At 34.6% G+C, this 27,198-nt stretch overlaps 1 protein-coding gene across 1 annotated transcript; it reads left to right on the top strand.

The window, feature by feature from the left end:
- The first annotated feature begins 1,615 nt into the window (after positions 1–1,615).
- Positions 1,616–15,050, top strand: LOC578337 (methylmalonate-semialdehyde dehydrogenase [acylating], mitochondrial). Its single transcript, XM_778510.5, has 13 exons — positions 1,616–1,745; positions 3,472–3,516; positions 4,131–4,205; positions 4,725–4,886; positions 5,643–5,721; positions 6,230–6,353; positions 6,702–6,732; positions 7,631–7,778; positions 8,277–8,458; positions 10,021–10,150; positions 10,684–10,865; positions 11,924–12,103; positions 12,997–15,050. Exons 1-13 carry the CDS (start codon positions 1,692–1,694, stop codon positions 13,195–13,197), a joined length of 1,593 nt encoding a protein of 530 aa, XP_783603.3. The 5' UTR covers positions 1,616–1,691; the 3' UTR covers positions 13,198–15,050.
- The last annotated feature ends 12,148 nt before the right edge of the window (positions 15,051–27,198 follow it).

Below are 27,198 nucleotides of genomic sequence, written 5' to 3'. Positions count from 1 at the left end.
AAAATCAGGAGATAGAAAATAGGCATGAGAGAGAAAGAGTAGAAAAGCTCAGACAGAATAAATAAACGATGAGAAAAGATAAAATGTAGAGATGATGTATAAGAAGAATATAATGGCAGATGATGACATGAAGAGGAAATTGATATGATAGATGATGGGAGGAAAAGAGGGGAGCAGTGCATGTATGAAGCGAAGAATGATGAGAGGATAAACACTAGGAGGCGGAGAAAAGAGATGTGGAATATTGTTTTTTCTTCTTTTCTTTCATTAAGCATTAAGAATATAATGATGAGAAGAAGGAAGGAAATGTCAAGAGAGGGATGTTAATGATGGAATATAATCACAAGAGGTGACACATGGTCATTAGACCCCCAAAATAGTCTATTTCGTTTGAGGATACGATGAGAGGAGAAATTATACGATGGAATAATACAAGTTTCCCAATATATATGTCGATCAGAACTCATGAACAACAACAATAAATGCAATAATCATACCAATGCACTTTTAGATATTTAAAACCAAATTAAGTATGTCTGTAATTTTAATCATATTTAGAAAAACTGACAACGATTATTGTAGTAGTAGTAGTAGTAGTAGTAGCAGTACTAGTATTTTTATTGTGATTGTTATTAACATTATCTATAATTATTATTATTACTATCTTTTATTAATATATTATCATTACTATCATAATTATTATTATCATTAACATCATCATCATTATTACTTTGAAATCAGGGCCCATCTTATTGATCGAATCAATCGCAAGTCTTCTAATCAATCGTAAGTTTGCAGTCCCCTGGCCGCGGGCCCTATCTTTATAGTTACGATTGATATCAACCGCAATAATCGCAACTTTTTACAACGCAAAATAATGAAGTACCAGTATCCAGTAGCGTGCAAGGAAAGAGACACACCTCCCTCACACCTCCTCCAACAAACAAGACAGGAATGCGTGCGCATGCCATTATGCCATTATGCCATTATGCAATCATGCCCCACATGCACAGCCATTGGATTTCGATGGCCACTGCCCACGTCCACAATCAAGCCTCAAGGATGTGTATTGACAAGATAAGTTACATGGCTCCGCAACTGAATATAGGAAGTAGCAGTATCATCAATTGTCTACCGGGCATACTATTTCCTGACACATTTCCCAAACATTATCTTTATAAGGTGCAAAATAACGTTGCAGACACATAATATATCCTATCCATAGCTGTAGACTTACAGATAATCAGATATGGTGCCCATTTAAAGTTAGAATAAATTATTTCTAGTACATATTGTATAATAGACCTAGTCTATACGCATACCTATATTTTCATGAAATGATTGTGACAAACTCACATATCCCTGATAAAGTTAATCTTCTCAGATACAATAATAACAATAATGATGGCAATGATAATAATAATAACAATGATAATTATAATACTTATGATGACGATGATGATGATGATGTTGATGATGTTGATGATGAATGATGATGATAATGTATGCCTTATCCACATGCACACAATCACTCTACAGATTATTCGTGAGTGTGATATCTTGTTAAGTATTGTCTTATAAATGGTACGGTACCTGCAGATCGCATATCGACGTACGTCAGAGTTCAGTGTACGATCGACCCCATCCAGGTGAAGTTACACGTTAAATCATCAACGAGTAAAACTGCGAAAATGGCGTCTTCTTTGTTGCGTTTCGGTAGATCTACTTCCTCTCTTCTCACCAGGGTAATTATTTGTATATAATTTTATTTCATATTTTAAGCAATTTAAGCATGAGAAGAAAAGAAAACATGAGTTTGAATGTAACGATTCTAGTGTCGAATCATAATCAAATGTTGGTGCTAACTGCCATGTCCATGTGTGTGCAGGGTGTGTGGTGCCTGGGGTCGTGGGCGGTGGCATCCTCGGTCGTACATTTGATCATGTTGGATGGGTGGTGTTTTCTGAAAATGCTGAAATCCCATCTAACTTTGCTCTTAAGTCAACGGCTTGTTAATTGAGTGCTAATAATATCATCAGTCTAGACCTCCGTTTTGCAGGTTGAAGTACATACGCTGGTACTGTAGTGGTAGATCGTAGGGCGCTAGTGTAGACCTAGTTCCGTATCCATTTTTTTAGCAGTTTGATATCCATTCTTAGCAAATGAATTTTAGCACAATTTTTTACTAATTTTAATAATAATCATATATTGCATTTTCCACCTGAATTTGGATCACATCCGACATCGGGAAACCTTCGTTTAAGGTTTCGATGTCGACGTCGTCGCTCAGTACCGGCTCTACGCTGTAGTCCTGCAACTCAAACTGAAGCTATCAGTCCAAAATTATGCAGACTTCTCGTACGCGCGATACCATAAACCATATGAGAAGTCTGCATAATTTAATGATTATGATTAAAATAAGTTAAAAATTGGGCTAAAATTCCTTTGCTAAGAATGGATTTTTAAACTGCTTAAAAAAAAATGGATACGGAACTACACTAGCGCCGATTGTAGAGCAGCTTACACTGCACTGACAGGCGCGATGCGCCAGAAGCAGTTTGCATGGATTGGGGGGGGGGGGGGAGGCAAACATTCCAAGGGGCTCGCCTTTCAGGGGCAATGGCGTAATGAGCACCACTACTCTTACATGTTACATGCAGGCCCCGCCGATCGTTTTTTCAAAGTGGATTCCTGGAAAATCATAACATTTCAGCAACATTTATAAATCACTCATATTGAAACATGTTTGAATTTTATTTGGAGGCGAATCCCCCCCCCCCCCCCCTCAGCCATTAACCATGAAGGGGTGTATTGGATGCTACATAGATAGATTTACAAGTTAGTCTGACTCTTTCAGTAATCAAGCCTCATTTAATAATTTGTTGACTTGACTATAGGTCTAGACACATGAACCAAGAGTAAACTGAAAAGCAAGTCAAAGTAAATCATTTTTATCTCAAGACACACCTTTACTCGAGAGTTTCATGAAACTTGCATTGTAAAAGGGAAATTTAGTAAATTACTTATCTTTGATAGGTATTAAAAATACAAAAGTACAAATGGTATAAAAGCTTTTAACATAACTTACAACAATTTAGAGAAGAAAATATTCATTGGACGTCTCACCCAGATCTCATCCCTACCCTGTATGTATCATGAAAGCTATAACTTTAATAAAATAGCTAGTAATAAAACTGAGAATTGTCAGAATTTTCAGAGATAAGTCTAATTACTATATTTGCAATCATCAAATATAAATTATATACAAACTTTGGCATTTAAGGATGTTCTCCAGTAATGTTCTTGTGCACCTTATCTGGGTAGGATAGGATATATCTATGCACAGTCTGGTAAGATGCACACGAACATTACTGCGGAACGTCCTTAAAAGTAATTATCTATTTTCTTGTCCCTTGTGCCCTTTGATGAATCCTTATTAAAAGCCAAATTGTAATTTGTTTTGATTTATAGGGCCTGCTTGGTAGTAGAGCTGGATCATGTAACTACTCAAGTGCAGTAAGTTTACTTTAACGTTGTTAAAATTGTTATTATACATTTATTAGACATTTTTCTTTATAAATTGTATAATTACACCCGATAAATCAGTTGATTGTTAATTCACTCGAAACAGAGTAATTTGTTTGCACTTCAAACTTTTATTTCTCTTTACACCTCAGACCTGTAATGTGAATTATTTTGTTATGTATTTTATACAATATGTGCATAGTTTTGCAGTGTGTGATGTAAGATTTACACAGAAGTCTGGGAGGTGCTATTACACTAGAGTTTTAAGACAAAATATAGCCAACTATTAAACCATTTTACTACTTGCAATTTTGTGATGTACCAAATAATATATTGTTAAAAGCTTGACTGCTTAACATAAAACCAGTATTCGCTTTCTCTATGGGCAAGAAGGATATTTGTCTTCATCACTTTCTGCATTATTTAGAGGACATTTTTCGATCGTTCAGATTCAGATTGCTGTGTCTTATCTGTATATAAAACTTCTATATCTATAAGCAGTTGAATAACATTTAACGATATTGATAGTGATATGCAATTTATTTCAGCATTTTAGTGAACCATGACATATTATCCTTTCATTTGATTACATTTGACAATCTTAGCCAACTACCAAACTGCTTATCGATGGAAAGATGGTAGAGTCCCAGACGACAGAGTGGATTGATGTCCATAATCCTGTAAGTTATGCATTGGATCTTTGGTAATAGTTATATTTTTATGAAATATTTTATAACTAGTTGATAAGATTAAAATAAATCAATGAAAACCATTGGCATTTTTTAACTTTTGGAAATGTATGTTAAACACAAATACTATCTTCTTTATTACATTAATAATGTTTGGAAATTGAATCTATGCAAAAGATCCACGGTTATTTTTCTTGGACAAAAGCTCCTTGTACCGTGTATAATTTTATTGAGCAAACTTTGAAAATGAGTATCCCTTTAAAAATCCTGAAAACAAAGTGAAACACATCTTGAAGAGGTTAGCCTCTGTATATATTTTGGCAATCTTTGTTCTGGATTGAAATCAATAGGGCCCGTGTATGCATGTTCTGTGTTAGTGTTGAGCCCACTTTGTATGCCCACTTGTTACACAAATATGAACGCCTTGTCCATGATCAAATCCTTATGTAGCTCACGATATTGTGAAACCTACTGTGACAAAATATTTTTCATTGTGGCTGATCCCACAAGGCAACCAATGAAGTAGTGACGAGGGTTCCCAAAGCTACTGCCAGCGAGATGGAGGCAGCCGTCAATGCCGCACAGGCCGCCTTTCCAGCTTGGTCTAAGACCAGCGTCCTCACCAGACAACAGATCATGTTCAAATACCAAGCACTTATCAAGGAAAATATGGTAAGTAGATGCAAACATACCAAGCACTTATCAAGGAAAATATGGTAAGTAGATGCAAACATACCAAGCACTTATCAAGGAAAATATGGTAAGTAGATGCAAACATACCAAGCACTTATCAAGGAAAATATGGTAAGTAGATGCAAACATACCAAGCACTTATCAAGGAAAATATGGTAAGTAGATGCAAACATACCAAGCACTTATCAAGGAAAATATGGTAAGTAGATGCGAACATGTAAAGAAGATAAGTTATAGAGTATGAAGAAAGGGTATTTAAGCAAGGAGATTCTTCTACCAATCTTTTTGTAATATCTGACTTTGAGGTAATTTTGTAGGATGCTGTTGAGTAAGTCCTTGTGAATTAAAATAATTTAAAGGAAAAAAGAAAGACCTTTTAAAGTATTATCACTTGATATATATTTTATACAAAATTTGCCTTCAAATCATAGCCTATTTAAATTCAATTCAATTTGAGAAATCTGAATTATGGGTGCCAACTATGATACACTCTAATACCAGAATAACATATTTAGCATACCGTACATGCAGACTAAAGGGGTGTATTCATTTAATGTATGTGTTAATTCAATGTGACTTGATCTAATGCTGCCAGTGCTATGTGGCAAGTAATCCATTTATAGCAGTTAGCAAACAATCTAGCCAATAAAGCAATCTACTGGGGTAGTGCCACTGAATGGTCTCACTGGGTTTCTTATTAACTGATTTAGTATGCTATGCTTTACTGTTTAACAGCAAAGACTTGCTGAATCCATCACATTGGAACAAGGCAAGACACTGGTAGATGCTGAGGGTGATGTACTGAGAGGACTCCGTAAGTTAATCCCAGGCTTATCAGAATAAAAATTGAATACCTCTAAAACTCCGGAAACAATTAAAAAGATAACAAAGACATTCTAATAAAAAAAATTAAAAAAAATTGTAGTACCAATTATAACAAATATTCCTGTCATAAAAAAAATATAATAATTTTTATATACATGTAAATAATATAATTAATAATTCCAAAAGGAAATTTCTTCTTAGAGATGACTAGTGCAGTTAGTGCCAGTAACTGGAAGAATGTGTAGGAAGCAACCTTAAGAAGTATTCTTTTAAAGTTTTTGAATAAACCAAATTTTGTAATAAAAGTCTTAGTTTTGATTTTGGGTTACTGACATGTATGAAGGGAGCATAAAACTATAAAAATGGGTGTATATGAAGAACTAAATAGGTATACATGTTTCTCATCAAGCTGGTTTGTGCAAAGTAAATTATCATAGCTTAAAATAAATGACTTCTTTCACTCTATGATTCTTCCATCTGTATTATCCTTACTTCAGAGGTTGTGGAGCACGTATGCAGCATTACATCATTACAGCTTGGAGAGACTCTACCTTCTATTACCAAAGACATGGATACTTACACGATGCGTGTACCATTGGGAGTCTGCGCTGGAATCACACCGTAAGATGGCTTTCATTCTTAGGATATTTTGTGATGATGCAGGGTTGCACACCAACTTAATTTTCACCAGGGATCCTAAATGAAATCATGCATGCATGGCCCCCTGTTTAATTTGTCAAATTTTGTAGTGCAGAATTCTTATCCAGAGACCCATGTTCACCTTACTATGTCAGTTTCAGGCCCTGAATGATGAGAGAGATTAGGATGTGTGCTTAGAATGGTACAGTTTGAAATGCAGTCTTAAAAATAATGACAGAATTGTTAATTCATTCAATATAAAATCATCATAGTTTTAGCACTGTCGATATTAAACACTGTTCTTTTTTTTCTTCTTCTCCTTTGCCACAGATTCAACTTCCCAGCAATGATTCCACTATGGGTAAGTACAGCCTACATATATTTAACCTTCAAAGTAACAATGTGATTGGTATTTGTTCTAAGGATTAATCCTGATCCCTACTACAACCAGCTTTCTTATCTTCTTAGACCATTATCTGGATTCCCCTCATTGTCTCGCTTCCAAGTACAGATTTGTTTTCTTCTATTCAGTTTAAGGAAGAAATAGTTCTAGGTTTGCCATTAAGGAATGCACTTCATATGTTTGTTTGTGTAGTTTAGTTTTGTTCATTCAATCATTCTGAAATGTTTTTTGAAGCATGGCATATACTCTGAAACATACCTGGGCTCCTAGACTTGGCTAGTAAAGAATGAAACCCAGATGTAATGTAAGAATTTTTTCCTCACAGGTGGTCTTTATTTTCAATAGAAATATGATGAGTTGGATTATTGATATATTTGCAGGTCAATTTCAAATCTTGGAATAAATACATGTAGTTATTGATTTTGAAGTTTTTCCATATATCTGAGTTTTTTCGATCATGAAGTCCCGATCAATGGTAAATGCACCCAGTCACAAATTTCTATATGGGTCTTTAGTTATAGACTGATCAATTTCCCCTTATGTTTAAAAGCTGTGTAACTTGAGGCCAGGTTCATACCCTGCCTAAACGCAAAGAATTACTTTACTGATTTATGGACTTCTTCATGTTATACAAATCATAATTCTGTAATTAAATGAAAATAATTAGTTCACACATAGCCTTCCATAAATCAGTGGACTAAGTTGATTTAGGCCACCTTCAAGAACATGGACCCTAATAGAAAGGTTGACACTTAGCCTTCCATTAATTAGCGCAATAAGTTAAAACCGGTTAACAGATACCACCTTCAAGAATGTGGGCCATAATCTGTGATGTCTTTTAATTGGATATTTGCAGATGTTCCCTGTAGCTGCCGTTGCTGGTAACACAGTGATTATGAAGCCATCAGAGAGGGACCCCGGAGCATGTATGATCCTGGCTGAACTAGCTCAGGAAGCTGGGCTACCGGATGGTGTCATTAATATCATTCATGGTCAACATGATTGTGAGTACCCAGTAGTCAAGAAGTGGTGATAGTGGTAGTAGTGGTGGTGGTGGTGTTGATAGTAGTGTTATGGTGATGGTAGTAATGATGGTGATGTTGATGATGGTGGTGGTGGTGATAGTGAAGTTCTGTAATACTGTGTATAACTTTAAAAGGTCCCATGTGCAGAATTTGATTTTCATTAACCTTTATGATTTTGGTGTAACACACATTTTCCGTAGACCTGAGGTATCCCAGGCTTAGTACAGAGGAGAGGGGGTAAAGCCAGGAACTATTTTGGCTTGAGGAATATCTTTATCCCCCTCCCCACCAGTCAGTATGATTAACCAGTTTAAAGACAACACTACTAATAACTAGGGAGTAAAATCAATGTTGAGCATTGTCAAATAAATTGATGTAGTTGATTATCTCTATATAATGTGTTGTATGCTACCTAAATATTCCTTTAAACTGTTATTCTTCTTTACCACGTTCAATCAATTATTTTCCTCCTTACAGCTGTGAACTTCATCTGTGACCATCCCTACATCAGGGCTGTGTCGTTCGTTGGGTCAGATCAAGCCGGCAACTACATCCATGAGAGGGCTAGCCGTAATGGCAAGCGTGTACAGTGCAACATGGGAGCTAAGAACCACGGTGTTATCATGCCTGATGCAAACAAAGAGAATACACTCAACCAGGTACTGCTAACTTTTACTATGTTATTTATTATTTGGGTGTTTTCAGATTTAGACTAGATTTGTAGGACTCTTGAATTTACACTGGATGACAAATTTACCTTGTGCTGAATTTGTATCCACAGTGTATTTAACATCCAAAAAGATACTCCAGTATTTATTTCTTATCTTTACTGAATGACAGGTTATTGCTCACACCTTTAACTTCAAATAAAGAGGTTGAGGGTTCATATCTCTGCCTGATGGATATGTCGTAGACAAGGCATCTCATCTATAGTTTGTTGTTTCCCTCTCTCTCCACGTGTAGTAAGCAGGTTCCTGGTAGGATTTTTTACCACAAGTGCACTTTATGCTGAAAACAGCTGCCAGAGCTAAAAGCCAAAACCTTTTAACCCTTACTGTACTTGGGGGGGGGCCTGGAAGGCCCCCCCCCCCCCGACATTTTCGGAGATTGCGCCGCAACCGCTCGGAATTTTGAATTGTCGTTTCATGACTTTTTTCCCTCAAGTCTTACGCACATTTTGATACCATTTTCGTCGAAATCGGATATACCTGTAAGGTGTTACATAACAATTAGTATGCGCATGTCATCAAAAAAGTGCTATAATTGCGTATATTCATGTACAAGCAGAAATGTGAAGATATGAATTGATATCAAATTGCTTTTATATGTTTCTCAAAGTAACTTGATGTATTTCAGAACAAAAGAATACGTTAGAAATAAAACAATAGATATAATAAGAAATAAAAAACAATAAAATACATTAGAAAATAAATAGTTGAAAATCGCATCAAATTTGCATAAATTATCATTATTAATTACTTCAAATAACTATTTTGTGTTAGAAAAGAAGTTTCATATGAATAATGAGTTTCAACATTCAAAAAGTGGAGTCTGACAAATTTTGTAATGATTCTAGTTCCCTATCATATTTCCAGATTTGATATTCATGAATGCGTATTCATAATTTATGCAAATTAACCTATACGTTTTCAAATATCATTAAAAAAATGAAACCTCATGAATTTGAGATGAAGGAAACATTTATTCAATACATTTTCAAGATTCTTCACAAGTCTACGGACAAATATGTAGAGTTTTCTGTAAAATGCATAAAATTAGCATTTCGCATAATTAATTAGGCTATAACGACAAAAAATTGCATATCAGGAAAAAACTAATTATACCATCTTGTTCCTTATGTAAATATCTACAAACATGCAAATTTTTGCGTTCATCGGACATTCAACGGCCGAGATCATAGGGGGGGGCCTCCCAGGCCCCCCCCCCCCCCCCCCCCGGTCAGAGAGTGCTCGAAATAGCGCAGTACAGTAAGGGTTAAAGTACCTAGAGATGTAATGCTCCATTATTATACAAATGAAATCTTTACAATATTTTTTAGTCCTAAAATTACTTTCAGTCTTATGAAATATAAATATATGCAAAAGTACTTGTACAATTATTTAGGTGAGGACTACGTTACAGACGTAACTTCGTCGTGCCAGCCTACTGTATCTATAACATCATTTCTAATTGTAACAATTTTTTGTGTTTTTATGAATAGCTTTGTGGAGCAGCCTTTGGTGCCGCCGGTCAGAGGTGTATGGCTTTGTCTACTGCAGTATTTGTAGGAGAAGCCAAGGAATGGCTACCTGACCTGGTGGAAAGGGCCAAGGCCCTCAAGGTCAATGCTGGTGAGTAACATGCATCATAGAAGGCATTCTTGAAGTTCAAACTTAAGTCCAAGATCAATCTTGGCCCTTTTTTAAGAATGTAATATGTTACCTACTTTCCTACCCACATATAAGTGCATGAAAATATTGTAATTTTTGAATCATAAATGTACTATATAATCCAGTTTTTGATCCATTTGGCAATAGAGCTTATTGGAAACTCAGCTGTTTCCATTTTCTTTGTTTCTTGCTCAGTTTTATTGACATTCAATGAGAGAGTTTAAAAGTTTGAATCCCTTCCCAGTGCATAATTTTTTAGACAAGGCATTTATCTGAAGTTGTCTCTTTCTCCCCCCCCCCCCCCCAATTCTCTCTCCCTCTCTCTCTCTCAACAAAGGTTGTGTTGAAAGTTACTTTGGAACAGCGGTAAGAGCTCTGTTCTCAGACAGTGTTCTCATATCCAAAGCACATACTGTAGAGATATAATTTCACAATGAGTATGGGACTATAATAATTTCTTCTTTTTTTGAAATCCCTTTTTATTTGTGTTTTAGGTGACCAGCCTGGTACAGATCTTGGTCCATTGATCTCACCTCAAGCTAAAGATAGAGTATGTGAGTTAATCCAGTCTGGAGCCGATGAGGGCGCTAACCTTGTCCTGGATGGCAGGGGCATTGTCGTTGACGGCTATGAGAAGGGTAACTTTGTCGGACCAACCATCATTACAGATGTTGAGGTAAGAAACAGGGAGAAAAAGCTTCTTTAGTTATGATCTTTTTAAAGATACTTTTTTTTTGAATGATTTTTAATTAAAAAAGGGGGGGGGGGGGAGAAGAGTCAGTTTTCACTCTCATAGACAACAAGATGACCCTGAAAACAGATGCAGAGAGACTCAGTGTTGAAAAGAGTTATTTGTGTGTATGGGTGATGTGTTATTTGTTCTGAATACATACAACAAAATAAATAAATAAGTAATAATAACAAAGGTAAAATTTCATATATTAAGTTATGCTATCTTTTGCCCCCCCCCCCCCCAAATCAAACATATGTATCGCATTATTATGTGATGTTGCGTTTTATATTATTTATGGTGGGTGCTAAGTATTGAAGAAAGAAGTTAACTTGATGGGTATTATCACATTTCATAAGCTTCGTGGCTGTTAAGAACATCAGTAAAATTAAAATCCCACATGCCTCCCTTTTAATATGAGGTATTAGTTACACTATGTTCCGTACTTTGGGGTTCACCAGAAGCACTTGTTTTGACAGTTACAAGGGCTTCCTGAAAATACTAGTATCAAGGGTCAAGTTTTAGATTGGGATCTTTGTAAATAGGTTTAGATCCTGATCTACTACACACACTGTATTGAAAGACATCTTGTTATAATGTTTGTTCATGTCAAAGTGAGAGCAAGATTCAAATTTCAATTATGATTGGAATTATGGTTCTTTTTAATTGAGTGCAGATCATGAAGCCCATATAAAATTTCAGTTCTCCTGTTATTGCGAGGGGTTCTATGCCAGAGTAGAAGCAAGATTGAAAAGTCAACATTTATTTGAAATACTACTCCAGCGCATGAGTGTAGATTATAGTCGATCATCAGTAGGAATATATATTTTGATGTTCTCCCAACTTTGTTTGCTGTACGCATTATATATTGTTGTGACAAATGTTTTGTTTCAGAATGCCCAATATCTGTTACAACATCAATGCGATAGCACTTGTTTTAACTGGATCTTTTTATAGCACATCATTATGGTAGAATATTCATGTTTCTCTTATTTGTGTGTTAGACAAACATGACTTGCTACAAGGAAGAGATCTTTGGGCCTGTCCTGGTAGTGGTCAATGTAGATACCCTGGATGAAGCCATTGAACTAGTCAACAGCAACCCATATGGTAACGGAACTGCTATCTTCACCACAAACGGAGCAACAGCCAGGACATACACAGAGCTGATTGATGTTGGCCAGGTGAGATTTTAGGGCAGGAATCATTCAAGGGCTATATTGATCATCTTTTCTTTTTCAAATTGGCAGCACTGATATTTTTATTTTGTATTGCTACAATTTGTCTATAATTTCATATATCTGAAAAGATTGGACTGGTGTCATTCCCAGTTTAATCAACTCAAAGTTAGTATTGTGACATGAGACATTCAAGTAAATTGTAAATTGCTTTTGACATTTTTACAGTGTGAGATTTTAGGGTAGTTGACAAAAGGCATGGCAAGGTGCATGTGAGTGAGGATTCTGTACCTCATGTTGCAAACCACTGTTTCCTCTGAGGTCAGTGGAGTAGCATGGGTCTAGCCGTTGAAAGAGCACTGGCGTTATTGGGGTCTACAAGGCCACTGATTAGCGGGGCGGGTTCCTACAATCTTCTTCTCTCTCTCTCTCTCTCTCTCTCTCTCTCTCTCTCTCTCTCTCATTTGATGAGAATGTGCCCCCTGTATCTATGCAGCTGTCACAGCTTTTAAAATCTTTAAAGAAACTACAATGATTTTCCGCTCCAGAAAACTAAGGGTACTATTTAATGAGGAGAAAATTATCTATTATTTGAGGCCAAGTGTCACCCTTACAATGAAATACTGAGCAATCATGTTTATCTTCTTGATGTGCATAACTTTCAAATAATTTCCACACTATGTAATGATTTGTGAGGGACTACAGAAAAACAATCTGAATTTTGTCTTACCCAACCAAGGTAGAGGTGAGACTAAGGGATTCAAATGGTGTCCGTACGTCCATCACAAATGATAGTTGACCTATTTGGATAAACCACTTAATTACACCTGATAAATGGATGTTTAGTACTTCTGAATCTTGCATTACAAAGATATCTATCTTGTGTCCTTGTTTCTTAGGTTGGTGTGAATGTACCAATCCCTGTGCCACTGCCCATGTTCTCCTTCACCGGATCCAGGGGCTCCTTCAAGGGAGACACCAACTTCTACGGCAAGCAGGGTCTCCAGTTCTACACCCAGGTCAAGACCGTGACCCAGTTATGGAGGGCCGAAGATGTGACCCACTCCAGGGCAGCCGTTGCCATGCCAGTCCTCAAGTAAACAAACCTCGGGTATTCACCAAACAACATGAAGATTCCTTTATGTTTCATTTCCTGAAATGTATCTAGATGCCAGGTCCTTGATTTACAAGCGAACCAAACGAGGAATGGTGAATGTAAGAAGGGAATATTAATAGTACTCTCTTTCAACACAATCTTATGTGCTGCCTATTTTTTTTTGTATAACTGAAGGCATTTTTGGGTCATACATTTGAGCAAATAATTTGTGTCAATCACTGATTTGCAGTTAAATTTGTTTTTTTTCTGGCTTTTTCTAAACCACATGGGGTGGTGTTATGTTACTTTTGTGGTGTTTGTGTAATGATATGAGAATTTAGAAATATATTTTATTTTCCCCAAAGTGGCTGGTTTAGGCTGTCAGCTGTATTTAAAAAATTGTAAACGGACTCTAAAGCCATGATAATGAATTTATGAGATTATCAAACCCTTATTAATGCCTTCTGATGAACACATTGCATCAGCTGCAACCATTTGTTTGGAAACGGTATTTCATCATGATGTCAAATATAATCATGATAAATGCCAAATTGTAGAAATACATGTAGTGTGTTATTAAGAGATTTTCCATGCTAATTATGAATTTAAAGACAGCTTATGTGAAGCTTTAAAACACTATTTAAAGACTGCTTTATTTTATTTTAATATATATAGTTAGCATTTATTGCCTTCATATCTGTAAGATGCGATTATTCTGTATAAAAGTCACTTGGCAGGGTCTTTGTGGACAAATTATCCAAGTTTGTTGATTCATGGTTATCAATTTCTTGGCCATTTAAGTCATTGAAATAATCAAAAGTATAATTAATGACAGTCAATATGAATTGTACAGGAATCTGGCACAAAGTACATCATCCATTGTCTACTGTACTGTTATCTCATCTATTGCACAGAACTCATCATTTCATCATGATTATCATTACTCGGTATATTCATATCCATTGTAATTGCTGTAAGATGTACAAATTGATAGATGTAAAGAGGTTTGAGGAAATAAACCACAATTTCATATGCACAAGGAAAGAAATTACTTTCAGAAAAGAGGTTTGAGAGAAGAAAAAAATTGTCTTAATGCTGCATAATGGAAAGAGATTGTTTTTGTATCGTACTGCTTTGATTATTCATTAGAATTAAAAGTTATTGACATAATTTCCTTATGACAGCAGGAAATCTAAGTGATTTGTTTTGTATCCATGCTGTCTGTTATTCTATCCCTTAAGAGGTGTGGATCAGAGCTGTTATTCCTGACTTTCTGCTTACATGATTATTCTCTCAAGGAGGGAGGATTGTAGGGGAATTCCCACGATTCCCTTGTGAGGTAATTTAGTTAGAAAGTGTGGTACAAACAACCTTTCAAGATTGAAGAGCATCTCCTGAAAATTTGAAAACACATCAACTATAAGAATTTCTAATTGCATAGATTTCTAAACATTTTATTTAAAATCCCTAGTGGACAAATCTCGAATATAGTTGGAAAAAGCAGATAAGACTTGTTATTGGATGTGCTATTGATCTGAACTGTTTTAGGGGTTGTTGACTCTTCCATATCTATGTCTGTGTATTGGATAGGAGTGAATGGGGTGAGATATCAAATGAATAATTACATCTGCATGGCTTAGAGTACACAAATCAAATCAAAAATTTCATACCATGCTGTTATATTTGAGTTGTGATGAATATATAGTACATGCTATTTCCCTTTTTTGTATAAAAAATGCCATGTATTCTCTTTCCACTGATTCAATTTTTGTTTGGATGGACACTTATTAAAGATATATATCTATTTTGATATTGCAGATGATATTGCAATAAATTTATCATGATCATGACTCAGTATTTCCTTGAATGTTGTTTATAGCATTTGTTTAGAATCTTTTTCTGTTTTAACTAATAATCTGGCACAGAGCCATCTGACCGGTGAACAACATTTTCTTTTCACTTTTACTGACTCATCTTTGCCAAGTAAAGTCTGTTGTTTATGTTTCATATTTTGTTTAAAGCATATGTTTAATTTCTTTGGAAAAGTAATGGGATACAAAAGCATTTGAAGTGAACGGTATTGTTGCTTCTATCAATTCTATGAAGTGTTTACAGTTTGGCGTCACCTGTGCCTGGAAAGAGAAAGCTAATCTAATCACTGTAACCCTCCAGGCTTTCTTCCTGCTGTAATTGACTGGGATACTCATTTTTCATCATTTGTAATAGTACTGAATTCCTTAAAGGTGAAGTCCAACCTGATATTATCTTGGTTTTAATAAAAGCGTAAAAATTAGGGAAACAAATACCGGTAGTGAAAGTTTGAGCAATATCCAATTGAAAATAGAAACATTTTAATTTTTGAAGTTGTCATCAGTGAAACACAAATTTGCAACACTGACGTATCTTGCGAGCTCCTCCCCAATTTGTTCTGTATAGAAAATTTCATAAATGTTTATTTTCTCTGTTATTGATGAAGGAATAGATTTGTTTCAGACAGGATTTGCATAAAAACATATTTTTAATAATAATATTGATGGTGAAATAATGTATGATGGAAAAAATGTAATTTTTGGAGTTTTTTAGTACAGGGCAAATGAAAGGGGAGCTCCCGAGATACGTCACAGAGTCATAAATTTGTATTTGATTGATCCCACCTTCAGAAATTTATTCAAACTTTCACTGAATCGTTGCTCTCATTTTTCAAATGCGTCTGTATTTTAAATGCATTGTACACAACGAAAACTCAGTTCAGAAACGGTAAAATTGTGTGATATTAACTTTGCATAATATGTATGGCTATATAGAAGGTGTTAAACTAAAGCCTCGGTCACACATGCCATTACGAACTGCTACGAACGCCTAACGAACGATTTTCAGACAATGGAAAAACAGATTTGTACGAAATTATCGTTGTGACCGTAGCATAAATCCCTTCAAATATGCTAATGTTAATGTCTAAATCATTCTCCTAAATCTTTGTCTGTAAAGGACCTTACAAGATGAAGTCAAGAGTAGTTTTGATACCATGTACAGGGAAACCTGTCTAACATCTCCATTTTGTAGACCCTTAAAGGGATAGTTGAGTTCTTGTTTCAGACCGCAAATGCCTTCTAGTACTCTTTTAGGACCTTAAATTTTAGACCCCAAGATGTGTGAAATTCAGCCAATACGATCATCATACCAATTCAGCTCCACTTTCAAAAAAATATGGTGACTGTTGATTAATTAATGAATTGATAATAACAATACAAGGGCAGCTGGTTGTGCGTATTATAACCAACACTAAAAAGCCAACATCGGCATTGGCTGAAATAAAACGTATAAGGCGCTATCTTGTTTTTTCAACGGCTTGTTCAAATTATTGAATATTTGTGGGGCACCGCAAATATTAGAAATTGTTATGTTTGTGGATATTTCAGCCGTCTCTGAACAGATTTTGATCAAACAGATGATTTTAGTCATTTATATTGAATGTTCTTTCAAATTTGACAATCAGTTTTTTTTATTACCACACAAAAAAATTGTTCTGTGTAGCGCCCTCTGCAACAAAACTCATCTATCCCTTTTATATCTTACATGGTATTTTACACCCTATTCAAGAATTATTCTGCTTTTATCTTTCTTTTTATTTTTTTATTTTTTTCAAAATATTTTTTCCCCTTCCACAGGGTTCTTTATTTTCAAAAACAAGTTCCATCATATACAGTATATCCATATATCATATACAAATAATTCAAGAAATAAATTCCATACATAATGGCTTTACACAGATAATAATCATCACTGCTGAAAACTTTTGTGGCAGATAAAAACAAACATTTATGACAAAATTATTACTTTAAATATATAATTTAAAAGAAAACTAGATGGAATTTTGACTGCGCGCAGTCGAAAATGATGCCTCCGCCATAGAGCAATTTAAACAAGTTTGGAGTTTAAATCTCCAGTGGTTCTTGAGATATCATGATAACAATCTCAATGTATGGAATTTCATAAGTTGACCTCTGTGACCCTTGACCTTTGACCTACGTGCTCCACAATCTAATCAGATTGTCTTCCTATGGTGATACACACTATCACTAAGTTTGAAGTTTAAATCTCCAGTGGTTCTTGAGATATTATGATATGGTGATACATACTATCATTAAGTTTGAAGTGAAAATTCTCCAGTGGTTCTTGAGATATCGCGATAACGATCTCAATGTATGGAATTTCATAAGTTGACGTCTGTGACCCTTGACCTTTGATCTACGTGCTCCAAAATCTAATCAGATTGTTTTCCTATAGTGATACACACTATCACTAAGTTTGAAGTTTAAATCTCCAGTGGTTCTTGAGATATCATGATAACAATCTCAATGTATGGAATTTCATAAGTTGACCTCTATGACCCTTGACCTTTGACCTACGTGCTCCAAAATGTAATCAGATTGTTTTCCTATAGTGATACACACTATTACTAAGTTTGAAGTTTAAATCTCCAGTGGTTCTTGAGATATCATGATAACAATCTCAATGTATGGAATTTCATAAGTTGACCTCTGTGACCCTTGACCTTTGACATACGTGCTCCAAAATGTAATCAGATTGTTTTCCTATAGTGATACACACTATCACTAAGTTTGAAGTTTAAATCTCCAGTGGTTCTTGAGATATCATGATAACAATCTCAATGTATGGAATTTCATAAGTTGACCTCTGTGACCCTTGACCTTTGACCTACGTGCTCCACAATCTAATCAGATTGTCTTCCTATGGTGATACACACTATCACTAAGTTTGAAGTTTAAATCTCCAGTGGTTCTTGAGATATTATGATATGGTGATACATACTATCATTAAGTTTGAAGTGAAAATTCTCCAGTGGTTCTTGAGATATCGCGATAACGATCTCAATGTATGGAATTTCATAAGTTGACCTCTGTGACCCTTGACCTTTGACCTACGTGCTCCAAAATCTAATCAGATTGTTTTCCTATAGTGATACACACTATCACTAAGTTTGAAGTTTAAATCTCCAGTGGTTCTTGAGATATCATGATAACAATCTCAATGTATGGAATTTCATAAGTTGACCTCTATGACCCTTGACCTTTGACCTACGTGCTCCAAAATGTAATCAGATTGTTTTCCTATAGTGATACACACTATCACTAAGTTTGAAGTTTAAATCTCCAGTGGTTCTTGAGATATCATGATAACAATCTCAATGTATGGAATTTCATAAGTTGACCTCTGTGACCCTTGACCTTTGACATACGTGCTCCAAAATGTAATCAGATTGTTTTCCTATAGTGATACACACTATCACTAAGTTTGAAGTTTAAATCTCCAGTGGTTCTTGAGATATCATGATAACAATCTCAATGTATGGAATTTCATAAGTTGACCTCTGTGACCCTTGACCTTTGACATACGTGCTCCAAAATCTAATCAGATCGTCTTCCTATGGTGATACATACTATCCTTAAGTTTGAAGTTTAAATCTCAAATGGTTCTTGAGATATCGCGCTAACAAACTCAATACAAGGAATTTCATAAGTTGACCTCTGTGACCTGTGACCTTTGACCTACGTACTCCAAAATCTAATCAGATCGTCTTCCTATGGTGATAAATACTATTCCCGAGTCTTAAGTTTAAATCTTAAATGGTTCTTGAGATATTGTGATAACGGTCAAACGGGACGGACGGACGGACGGACGGACGGACGTACGGACGGACGGACGTACGGACGGACAACCCGAAAACATGATGCCTCCGGCACCACCTTCGGTGGCGGAGGCATAAAAAGAAAAAAAACATAAAATACATGATCTTGTTTATGTTAGCACATTTCCAACACTCTCAAAACATTTTCTAAAGAGAAACCATTTCTTTTTCAATTTATTCTCTCTGAGATTTGTATTTTTATTGTGTATTTCCACAGGATTTTTAAACCCTATTGACCCTCTACTCAGGTTTCAGGTTTATCAAATTTCCTACCCTTTCCATGTATCTTCTTACGACCTGTGAATTTGATACCCTTTTCTCATATTTGTCCTGTTTTTGATACCCTTATATTTAGTTGGTTTCGATAAAAGCAGAAAATGAGAAAAATAATTTAGTGAAAGTTTGAGCAAAATCTGATCAAAAATATTTGCGTTATGAATTTCTGAAGTTGTAATCAATGAAGCACAAATTGGCAATGATCTTGCAAGCTCCTCTTTCTCTGTCATTTGCCCTGTACATAAATTTCATAAAGTTTCATCTTCTAACTCGTCGATAAAGTAATACATTGGTTTCATACAGGGGTTGTATAGATTAGGGTGCATGTATGATTGAAAAAAAATTTTAGGAAAAATTAAAAATTTGAATTTGTTGTTGTTGGTACAGAGCCAATTTGTGTTTGATTGGTCAAAACTTCACATCAAAAGTAATAAATTTCTTATTTTGAAAGGGCAAGTCCACTCCAAAAATAACTTACTTTCAATAGAAGCAGAAAAATCTGAATCGTAAAAAGGCTCATCAAAATCGGTTATGACATGAAAGACTTTGAAAATCACAAGACAAATTGTCGATTCGCTCATGAGTCTGTGACGTCATTGCCTCACTATCCACTAATTTTTTTCTTTAATATACATTTACAATTTTCCCCCTAAAATTCTTATTTCCTCACACGAACATCCAAGTTATATTGATAGATGTATGTTTTTGTGTGGATACACTAATATAGAGTAATTTTTTCAGTTAAATCATGAAAAATGTGAGTTTTGTTAAACTATTTATATAAAAATCAATGATTATGAATATACAATATTCAGAAAAAAGTATCAATTCTTCAAAATTCATAAAAGACTTTGTGAAATGTCATGTACGCAATATGATTTAAATCTAAAACTTGGGCAAAGGCATGGGGAAATCAAGTTTTTGGGGATAAAAAAGGAACTTAATGGGTTAAAAATATATAAAGCAATTGATGAATACCCGTAGTGAGGCAATGATGTCACAAACTGATAACCAAATTGGCAATTTATGTAGTGACTTTCTATATTCCATAGTTTGTCATATTTATCCGATTTTACTCAATTTTTTTTGCTCTGTTTTTCTTGTTTTTCTGCATCTATTAAAAGCAAATTATTTTTGGTGTGGACTTAACCTTTAATGGTATCAAATTTTCACCGAGCTGTTTCTCCTATTTTGTCTGCTTCTATTAAAATGAACTTAATCTCAAGGTGGACTTAGCCTTTAACACAATACGCGCTTTATGCCCCTTGTAATGTAAAAGAAAACAAGCATTTTCATATTCGCAGATGATGTGTAGGCCTCAATGAGACATACCGCATCTCCACCCCCCCCCCCCCACCCCCCTCCCTTCCCCCTCCTCTGGGCTCAAAATGTCTTTCCTAAATGTATGTTGGGTGTAAAGAAGTTTAATTAATTGGACGCCTTCGACTGCATTGAAGTGAAATGAAGATGCATTGACTGTTTCCCCATCCCATGTGAGACAGGGATTTACTATATGTAAATACCATACTGGGGTAGCATAATCATGGGCAAACACAGTCTCCTTCCCATTGCCCCCAAGTGAAGTGAGTTAAGATTGGGGGAGGCTTAAGAATTTGGTGCATGTTTAATAAATAACCATCTCTTCTTTATATTTCAAATCCTGGCTATGCAGTTGTATGTAATGATTCAAACCAGTTGAATATAGATTAAATTAAGAGATATCATAATCTATCCTTACAAACATTGTTTATCCCTTCACATTCTTAAAAGCTCTTCAAACACAATAATAAAAAATGTAAAACAATATAGAAGTCACCTCCATTACAAATACACATTTCATTAATAATGGCAATATAACACAGTTTTTTGGAGCTATTTGTAGCAAAAGAAACTCTACCACATATGAAATGTATACATTTTCTGCATAATTTTGTTCATTTATATAGGCAGATATATTTTGCATCATTTTAATTTCGTTATGGCATGAGATTTTCACATGTGTCAACATTCTTGCTTTTTGGTAATCTACAGTAGTTACACAGTGAGAGTACACACAACCATTCGTCACCACTTGTCATCATTCGTCACTTTGCAGATTTTTTAATCATCCTCCGTTTTGGGTATAAATTGATGATTTGGCCGGGTGCGCATACAAAAATCAGGGGCAAAATGGTGAAATGGCAAGTTATTTTTAGTGCGGAGATGAATGAAGCACTTCCTGGTAATAATGAGTCATATGAGATGAGTGAGAGGGACTTATTCATAAAGCTAGCTGTCCATCTAACCTACATGGATGCATTTCAATACCTTTCACTCCCTCATACCACTCCCCTATGTCTCTCTCTCCCTCTCTCTCATTTTTCTTGTTTGTCTCCAATTGATTTCTCTTCTCCATTTGCTAAATTCTCTCCTTATTTTCTGGTTTGCATCTTCCTAGCCTTTTGCTTCAGTCACGTTTTCATCTTCTCTCATTTTTGTAATCTCCACTATGCTAGTACCGGTATGCAATTTCTTTCAATAAATAGCGGTGAAGTAGATACATAAAATATCTTCTATTAAATCCCAGTACATTTTCATACAGGCCTACGTCCTTTTACGAAGTCCTCTGATCTTACTCTACTTCAATCTGAGAACATATACATATATATATATATATATATATATATATATATATATATATATATATATATATATTCCTCATCCTTCTTTACTTAACTTAAATTGTTTATTTTCTATAAAAACATATACATGTTCCAACTTTCACAATGTTCCATATGTCAGACACATCTCTTTCTCTCTCTTTTCGTCTAACATAAGAGATCAAATCTGGTATGCTTCCCCTTCCTCATATCTATTTCTGTACTTGTGGGGGAAAAAAATCATATCCCGTCTCATAATCCATTTAATTATTTCCATGCCTCCTCACTTTTTTCTTTTCCCAAACGCTTCAATTTCTCTCCTCAATATCCCCTGTCATCTACATGTAATTGCAGGATTTATTCTGATCATGCTTTCCTATCCATTATCGAAATGCTTCCCCACTTCATCGTTTCTTGTAATCATCAGATCTATTTTGGTACCTATCCTCTTTTCTACATCTTTTTTCCAAAGGGTAAATTTTATTAGATTACCTGATGTAACCAATTTTATTTATTTTTTTTTTTTGGGGGGGGGGCATCTAATTTGATTTGGAGTGTCAAGATAATAATGTCAAGAAAATAATATCAAGGCTAAATCAATAATCAGAATATGCAAGTATTAATATCCAAATGACAAGTACGGTGTGTATGAAGCTATACCGAAGAGAAAAGGCCACTAGCCGTAACATTTGTGACTATTCTTTGAAATGTAGGATCGAATGAGAGAATACACAAAAGTCAAAGGAGCTTTTGTATTTCTGCGCCTGCTTGCATCTTCACATACCTCATACATGTGAATATGCTGGCATAAGGCTTGCACAATTAAAAGGCAATTAAGAAAAGGCAACATTGCGAGTTTAAACTAAGGCATTCCAAATCCTACATGAATGAATAACAAATGCATATACAGCTAAAAAGTCTAAATGCATCACACAATTTATATGAAGTCGCTGAATTGAAAACAAAAGATAATAACAGTAAGAAAGTTCTCTATAGCATCACACATTTTTATTTAGTCGAAGCAATCCAAATTTCTACAAGAAAGTGACTGCTGCCTATGAAATTGTACAATTTATCAAGATGCAACATACAAAATCAAAACCATGCATTCTACATGTACTACAATCCTAATAATATTTTTCATATTCACAATTTTGATATATACAAAGCTCTGCCAGTCTGCCTGCATATTTCAGAAAAGTCCTTGAAAACAATACATAATCTTCTTATATCTTAGAGACATCATGTCCAAGAAAGGAAAAAAACAAACATGAAATTTGATAAATATATTGAGCACGACGTTGGCGTGTCGAGCACACTATCAATGGCATGATTGGCATTGGCATTTCATCTCCTGTTACTCTACAGAAAACTCATCTAATTATATATAAGAAACATTAACAATACCATGTCAATGGCATGGTCATTTGTGATTGAGTAATTGTGCAATTACGGTACATGTACAATGTAAATATCTCACTGTAAGTCTTCACTATTTCAAATAGGTACAGTTAAATTTACATTCTGCAGTTAGCTATAAGCATGTGCATACAGGCATATAAATTGTTGGAAAAATGACCCAGGTTAGAAATAATTTGACACTGCTCCAGGTCAGTCGAAGAGACAAAGAACAATTATCACTTTAGAATAAATAAATAGAATCTAAAATTGTTATCATTTCATGAATATAAAGAACATGTTACACATACACATGTACAGATAGATTGTGATGTTGCACAAATCGAAATGTGAATAAGGACATTTTCCAAAATACTATCCCCAAACATAACTGAACATTAAACAACACACACACAAACAAGCAAACTTACTTGTAATGTATAGTAATGCAACTGTAGGATAGAGGATCTGGAAATGTGAAAATCTCTCATCTCTCTTGCATACTGTTGAACAGTCCATCCATCAAAAAAATATTAATGTTAATCAATATTTGAACAGATAAAGTACCTTATAGAGTCAGTGCACAGGTACATGTATGAAGGCATGCTGGCCTTCCTGCGAGGAATTCTATTTCTACAATCTAGTAATCAATTTCCTTTAAGAACGTAACCATGTTAAACTAAAATAAAAGGGTATACATTTGTACCAATATGTTGATGGTATTCCAATAAAAGCAACGTAAGAGAAAGGGAAAAAAAAGAACAAAGTACAATTTAAGCAGGCTATCTCCACCACTGCCAGCCTCCTGGCAAATGATATGCAAATGACAGGAAGCGTTGTATCGCGAGAAAGCCTTACGGCTTTATTTATGGAAATGAGGCTAGTGCAGGATTACTCCGAGGGATACCGCATGAACAAAAAAACAAGTCAAATCCTCTTGTTTATTCCATCGCTTGAAATGTAATATTCATCTCTTGATTCTCTTCTTTCCGGAATAGAGCGTTTCTAAAAATAACATGAATTCTCTTTCTAAGTTTCTATCGATCTCTTTTATCTGAATTGGTGCCTTGAAGCACAGGTGCTGCTAAATATATTTGCAATATAAAAACCCAATTTCTTTTTACTCTTAAATGTCTTAATTATCCTTGCTTTAATTTCTAAGACGAACCGAGATGGGGGATGGTGGTTAATGTATTTTATTTATTTAATCTGGTATTTTTTCCTCCCCCCCCCCTAATTTTTGTATTTTGCCTCAGAAGTCTTGCAACACACTATAAAATAAGGTGATTATTTTAATAGATCAAATTGAGTTCTCTAATCATTTGGTAACTATTTTTTCATCAATCTCATGATATTAGGTTATTTTCTTTACAATACATAATACTATGGAGATGTAATTTCCAACAAGAACAACCATACACTGTATGTCACTATATGTACCTGTATAACACTATCAGAGTGAAAGGCATACACATGTACAGAAATTTGCATTTCAATGGGCAAAGTCCCTGACTCTATTGCCTTCACAGTTCATAGACATGTAATATTCACTGCTTTCACACTATGCTGACATTTTAGACTTCTTTTCTTTTCTTCAAAAACTGCACATCACCAGGAAATAACAAATGTGTGACATTTCCTTGACTTCATGTACATGTACTGCAGTAACATCAGTTTTCTTGTTTTAAAGGCAGTTGATGGTTATATTATCCACACATTAAAGGCAATCTTGGGTGATAATGAAAATTCTATTATAAATTGTTTATCATTTGATGAATCACATGTGGAAGCTTAGACCAATAAAATGTACATAAAGTTACAAAATAAAAATAACACGATTACTACATGTACACTGGAAAAGCATCAATAAGAATATGCATTTTATCCAAGGTACAGGTTGGCCTATATTTATGTTATCTGCAGGTTTTGTTTTGGTCCCCTAGCTAATTGTCCTCAGTATCCTGTGCTAAATTGTATTACAAACAAAATGCTATGTGTTTATCATAAATTTTAAAAAGGAAAAAGATACATCTGATCTGGCATGTAACAAAAATGTTCAAGTAAAGGATGTTTTTTACTGTACAAACTTGATAAGTGTGCACTGTCTGTCGTAATAAAACGTAATCTAGAGTTCTGGTTTTAAGTCATAATCTGCTGAAATGAATAACTCGACATTCATGTTCTTTTTTTCTTCTTCAGAATCACTATTAAAGCTCATCTGAACTGCAAGGAATCTATTTATTTGATTTATAACACAACATCAAACATCATTTAGCTAAGGAACTCATGACATGCAAGCATATCAAGCAGTATTTTCTATTAATTCTACAATTTATTCAAGGTACATGTATCAACTTCAAATATGACTTTTTAGATTTAGACACACTTTATAACAAAACCACAACGAAAAAGTATTTTAACCACAAGTACATGGTTTTCCTCTCTGAAATTTTAAGTGTAATTCCAGCCTAAAAATAAATTGATTATATCGCACAAATTGGCAGCTTGGTCATGAGTGGGAACAATGTTTTGTTTGCCATTATTTTGTTTATTCCTCAACGTCATAAGTTACCAGTACATTTCATCATGTTTAAGACATTACATAATGACTGGTGTGTTCCGAGTGTTAAACATCACATTTGTATGACCAAGTTGCCAGAAGATCATATTAATGAAAAAGCAATTTCATTGCAACGTTTGATTCACCACAAGCATATTTTGTATCAGTTTCTCTAATTCTGCCGAGAAACATTGCCTTGTTTTACTTGACCTTTAAAAACAACTTGTTCTATTTTTAGTGCTAAATTGGCTGCATAAGTTTATTCAAGTTACATGGACACATCCTGGTCACATTACACACTCTATTTTCTTGCCAATATGCAAGGTGCATGCACTGATGTACATTGTATATGTGTACAATGTATTGATCCAAGTCTGATCAAGTTTCTAATTTCCTTGGGTAAGCGCTTCAAGCAATGTTAATTATGTCAGGTAATCGTCTTTGTTTTCTCACATTGCAAACTCTTATTCTAGCAAATGTATTATATGATTTCCAGTTTTTCCACCATAACAATGAAATGCTAATATCCCACATTAACATGTATGTGTAATTACAACTATAAACTTAATCTTATCTATATTTAATTGCACAATTACTCAAACACATTCATATAAATGACAAACACTGCACAGTCATTTCATGACAGCTTTTAACACATATAAGATTACTGTATATACCTCCATGATTGCATGAATTTAAGAACTTACTCACAGATCCTGCAAGTGTGAATATACAAGATGTACATATTATACAAGCCTTGAGAGGTTCTGGTTAAAACTATGTGCAAGAGGTGACTCCAATAGTACTATTTGCTGAGGGGCGCAGCCCCAAAGCAAATGGTACTTTTGTAGTCACCGAGGCCCATAGTTTAACCAGTACCTCGAATAGAAGGCATGGTATATTTGTTTTATATCCTGCATCAAAAATTATTTTTTAAAAATATATTTAAAAAAAAAAAATTGGAAAAAAAATTTAGAACAAAAAAAAAAGTCAATTTTTATCTAAAAAGATTTAAAATATTTTGTTTTCATTGAATTATGATTTGAAAAAAAAATGATTCAGTTAAAAAAAAAAAAATTCACATTTTTTTTCCAACTCTCAAATAGGAAACCAATCTCATATAGTACTTTCTAAAAAATAGGTCAAATATTTCTGGTCATGTGACGAGCTCTAAACCAATCAAAAGCCAACAAATTTTTGATGCAGGATATAAAACAGGATAAGAAATCAAATGATGCTACCGGAAATAGTTTGCCTACAACTGGTACCAACTGGTATCTAAATTTGATAACAAATAGAATAGATAGATACATGTACACGAGTACATGGATACATCTTTATCATTTTTTCTTATTCACTAGATTTCAGCACTACAAGAGGAGTACCGGTCCGGTTTATGAATTTAAATGATAAACATAAACT

This window comes from Strongylocentrotus purpuratus, unplaced genomic scaffold (genome assembly GCF_000002235.5).
Source record: "Strongylocentrotus purpuratus isolate Spur 01 unplaced genomic scaffold, Spur_5.0 spur5_scaffold_5, whole genome shotgun sequence".
Classification (NCBI taxonomy): Eukaryota; Metazoa; Echinodermata; class Echinoidea; order Camarodonta; family Strongylocentrotidae; genus Strongylocentrotus; species Strongylocentrotus purpuratus.
This window is presented reverse-complemented; position numbering and strand designations above follow the sequence as displayed.

Excerpts from the sequence above, each read along its gene's own strand:
- LOC578337 (XM_778510.5), top strand. The coding sequence starts at position 1,692 with ATGGCGTCTTCTTTGTTGCGTTTCGGTAGATCTACTTCCTCTCTTCTC. Across the intron at positions 6,354-6,701 it reads GTCTGCGCTGGAATCACACC|ATTCAACTTCCCAGCAATGA; the intron begins GTAAGATGGCTT and ends CCTTTGCCACAG. Across the intron at positions 7,779-8,276 it reads CATTCATGGTCAACATGATT|CTGTGAACTTCATCTGTGAC; the intron begins GTGAGTACCCAG and ends TCCTCCTTACAG.